Source organism: Pteropus vampyrus, unplaced genomic scaffold (assembly GCF_000151845.1).
Source record: "Pteropus vampyrus isolate Shadow unplaced genomic scaffold, Pvam_2.0 Scaffold47, whole genome shotgun sequence".
NCBI lineage: Eukaryota > Metazoa > Chordata > Mammalia > Chiroptera > Pteropodidae > Pteropus > Pteropus vampyrus.
In genome coordinates, this window is record NW_011888828.1 from 305876 (window position 1) to 310704 (window position 4829).

The 4829-nt window shown below is 32.7% G+C and overlaps 1 protein-coding gene and 1 pseudogene across 3 annotated transcripts in view; both read left to right on the forward strand.

Moving 5' to 3' along the window:
- The window catches only part of FBXO16 (F-box protein 16), a 51748-nt gene that overhangs the window by 24126 nt on the left and 22793 nt on the right, over positions 1-4829 (forward strand). For all 3 annotated transcript variants that reach the window (XM_011359332.2, XM_023530171.1, XM_011359333.2), the window contains exon 6: positions 3930-4162. In XM_011359332.2, the coding sequence (XP_011357634.1) occupies positions 3930-4162 (233 nt within the window). The remainder of the gene's footprint in view (positions 1-3929; positions 4163-4829) is intronic.
- Positions 2111-2229, forward strand: LOC111739158 (annotated as a pseudogene).

Consider the following 4829-nt stretch of genomic DNA (forward strand, 5'->3'; position numbering starts at 1 on the left):
TTTGTTATGTGTGGGTCATCAAGTTTCACTTTACTAATTTAAATTTCTCTGATTCTTCCAGGTCAGCTGAACTTTAATTTTGTATCATTTATAAAGAAAAATTTTCCAGTAAATTAGTATTTAGGGAAGGGCATAATAGACATATTAAAGTTCTTTTTATGCTAGAAACTAGTAATGTAAAGCATTTATATGTAGTCATAAAAAGTAAATAATACAAGAATATTTTTTCTAGGAGCTTTCTATGTATTATAACCAATGTTATATTTATTGTTATAGTCACAGTTAATTAGATAACTTACGAGGAATTTTTATGAGCCTTTTCTCCATGGCATGATCTATACATGTGCAGAGTTGTGCATCGTTTTGTACGATAAATGAGTTCCTGGAAAATTATGTGTAAATTAAATTTTTAAATGATTTTTAAAACCACAGGGGTACCATAATCTATGCAAAAGCTGCAGTGAATCCTTTTAAAATTGAAGAATCCTTTTGAAATATGAATAGTCAACTCCTAACTTGCTCATTTAGGTTTGGTTTTATTGTGTTTTGTGAAAGTAGAATCCATCTACATTTAATGCAGTACTTAACTATGCATAATTAATATTGTTACAATTGCAATGATAAAGCTAGTCGTTCTGATATCAGTAATTGGTGTGCTCCATGAGATTTTCTTTAAAAAATTTTTTAAACTGCAGTGATGGAAAAGTTATTTTAAAAATTACCTTAGCTATGACTTCTGTTCTCAAAAGCTTTTTTTGACTCTCATTCTCTGTTGTGGGCAGGAATGGCATTTAATAGCTGAAGCTTGGCCTGTTCTGGGGCAGAGGAGTAAAAGTGATTAACCAATTTGTAGAATGAAGAAAGGTTTTGAGTATTATGTTAAACTGACTTCAATGCTTTGTCTTCAGCAATAACTTTTTCCACAAAATATTTATTCATAACTACATTTTAAAATAATGAATAGTTCTGAAGCAAGAAAATTTCTACCTCTTTGCTTAGTATTAAAATTCTGTATAAATTTTTTGTTATATTAAATTTGAGTTTTTCTGTTAAATAAATAGAGCTAAATTAGGAAGACAAAGGTTAATAAAATCAAATAATAACCTTAAATTTATTGGTTAAAGAAAAGAAGTAGATCTAAGTCTCTTTCATAGTCAGAAAGACCAAGGTTATAAAGCCATCTGAACTAAGGTTAACAAAATAATCTGACTAAGGTTTTAAAGTCAACTGTCATCACTATACATACTTGAATAATTTGTGTAATTCCCTGTGAGGTTGCTCCAATGATGCAGAACACAAGCAGCCACAACACATAGAGTAGAGCATAATTTACCTTCCCTCAAACACCATCACCATCTCCCTTCCCCCCAATACCTGTACCTGGCATGAAAGCATTATATGAACAGATGGTAGTGGTTAATACTGGTTACCCCAACCTTAAATGAGAGGGCTGAACCAGAATGATTTTTATAACTGTAAGGCTATACTATCTACTCCAAAAAACAAAAAACATATCTCAAAAAGCTGTCATCTAGAAAAAAAAAAAGTAAGTTAAAACCAAAGTAATTGAAGGAAGAAATAATAGAGCTGAGATCGATGAAATTGAAAATGGTTAAACAGTAGAGAAAAATCAATGAAACACCAAAGCTGCTTCTTTGAAAACATAAATAAAATTGATGTTTCTAGCTATACTGATCCAGGAAAAAAAAGAAGGAAAACCCTATTACTAGTAACAGGTAAAAGAGGGGGACATCGCTAACGATCCAGTAGTCAGTAGGATGATGAGAGAATGCTACGAACAATTCCACGTCCCTGAATTCAACAACCTAGATGAAATGAACAACCACAAATTACAAAAACAGTCTCAATAAGAAATAGAAAACAGGAATAAATATCAATTTAAAAATTGAATTCTTAATTTTAAAAATTGAATTCTTAATTTTAACACTTTTCACAAAACTCCAGACCCAGATAAATCCATCGTTGAATTCTATCACACATTTAAGGAAGAAATACAAATTCTACATAAACCCTTTCAGAAAATATAGGAAGAAGTAACACTTTCCAACTTATTATCTTTATACCAAAACCAGATAAAGATTTTACAAGAGTCTATGGCCATGCTACCCGGAATAAGCCCAATCCTGTCTGATCTCGGAAGCTAAGCAGGGTCAGGCCTGGTTAGTACTTGGATGGGAGACCACCTAGGAAAACCAGGTGCTGTAGGCTTAAAAAATAAGGGATCATAAACTGACAAAGTCCTTGCAATCTTTGAGGTCAACCAAGGGTTGCCTCACCTAAAAAAAAAAAAAAAATTATAAGAAAACAAAGCAAAACCACAGACCAATGTCCCTCATGAACACAGACATAAAAATTCTTTAAAAAATATTAGCAAATTAAATCCAATACTATATAAAAAAAAAGAATAACACATGATGAATAAGTGGAATGTATTCAAGGAGAATAAGGTTGGAATAATATTCAAAAATCAATTGATATAATTTACAGAATAAAAGAGAAAAACGTGATGATTTCAGTATATAAACAAGCATTTAACAAAAAACAACATTCATTCATGATTTTTTAAATTCTCAGAATGACTTTAGGTGAACAAAAATTTTGTTTACATAATATGGAAAAGTCATCACAGTTTTCATTACCTGTTTTGTTAAAGTGTCAACCATTTCATCATTTTCAGAATTAATGATGTTTATATATAGTTACTGGTATTTATGCCTGAATTTCCCTCTGTAATTGATTTTAATTATCATATATTATTTATTCCCATTGGTATTAAACAAGACCTCCTCCAGCAAAAGCAGACTTCATGTAGTATAAGCTCAGAGAAACAAATGTCCATTCTAAATGAGACCTGCATAAAATATTCAGTACTAAACCAATAAATAGTAAGCTGTCAGTTATATAAATATAAAATGTCTTCTTAATCTACCAGATTACAATCATTCATGAAATAAGCAAAAATTTTTAAAAACTGTTATGTGCTGGATGCTAAGAGTATAATGATCCTAACCATTAGAGCCTAGTCTAGTGGCCTAGGACACGGACAAACAAATAGTTACAATACTTAATATTAAGTGCTATTCTGCAATAGAAATATATACAAAGAGCAATTGAAACAAGTATAAGAAATTGATTCTGCTTGGAGGGACTGGGGAATGTCTTAATTTTCACAAGCAATTCAAGCAAACCAATTCACCAAGCAAAGCTTCCCTAATCTCCTTAAGAACAAAAATTAAGCCTTTAATGGCTTTTCAACATTCCAATACCATTTCCCTTAAGCTACAACCACATAAAAACCTCATGAATTTCACATCTAAAAAATAGACTTTGAATATGTGAAAGTAAAGCAAAAGTATTTGGCGGGGGGCGCAGATGAAGTTTCAATAATTGATAAAATCTATAATCTACCCCTATGTAACTTGAAATTGTCTCTATGGGTTATAGGTAATTAAGACTGGAGTACTTTTTACTTTTTGAATGTATCCGTTTTATGGATAAATTAACTGCAATTGTGGAAAAACTATACAATAGTGCAGTAGAAAGGCTCAGTGTGTGAACTTGAAACAAGTCAGTCCTAGATTCGAATTCTTACCCTGTGTCTTACTATTTCTTTAGTAGTGGGCCAATTATTGGTTTATCCTTTCTTCAGTTTCCTCTCTTGTAAAACGGGAGTAGTAATGATTACTTCTTAGAGTTATCATAAAGGTTAAATAAAATAATGCATGAAAACTTCCTGAGACAGTGCCTGGCACTAGCAAGTACTCCTGAGTTGGCGGCTGCTATAATCAATGTCACCATTCTTATTGCCATTGTGGTGATGATGATGGTGATGATTTTCTTTGTTTTTTGTTGTCGTTGTTATTATTACAGTGTGTTAAGAAGAGAGATAATTAATTTTCTTCTTCCAGACACCTCCCAAAAATGGGCTTGTGATTGCTGATGTTCAACCAGTTCCAGGCAGTTCTCCAGAGGAAAAACAGTCTCCTTCATCAGCTTTCCGCTCCTCTTCCTCTTTAAGAAAGAAGAATCACCCAGGGGAGAAAGAACTCCCACCCTGGCGGTCCTCCGACAAGCATCCAACCGATATCATTCGCTTCAATTACCTGGACAACTGTGACCCCTTCGAGCCAATTTGGCAAGGGTGAGAAGCTCCATGCCCTTCTACACTTCTTTGTTTTTAGAAACAATTTGTTGGTTCTTCGACACATGAAAAGATGAAAATAGAACTTACTGTGAAAAACAAATGCTTTTTTTATACATAGAAGCAAAAAACAATTGAAAAGCAAAGAAGCCATTATTGGCAAATTTGCCCTATTTGTTAGAATTTGTTTGCATTTGTAGTTGTAATTTAACATTACAGGTTTTTTTTTTTAATATTGTAATATCTTAGAGTCCAATCAGGCACCATAGGGTTCATTCTGGTCTTTTCCTTTTCCATTCTTGTACCTCCCTTCTCTGACAATAAGAAACCTAGCTCTCACATGTATTTATTGTTTACTACATATAGATTATATATCATATATATGGTATATTATACAATTGGCCCTTGAAAAACACAGGCAGTAAGGGTGCCAATCCCTGCATAGTCAAAAATGCACATATAACTTTTGACTCCCCCAAAACTTAACTACAGTCCACCCTTCACATCCGCGGTTTCAACTAACTACAGATCGAAAAGTGTTTTCCTTTTGTGGTTGGGAATCCATGGTTGGGAATTGGAAAATAACTGTTTTTGATCCACAGTTAGTTGAATCCATGGATAATAAACCCATGGATTCATTGAAAAAAATCTGTATATAGGTGGACCC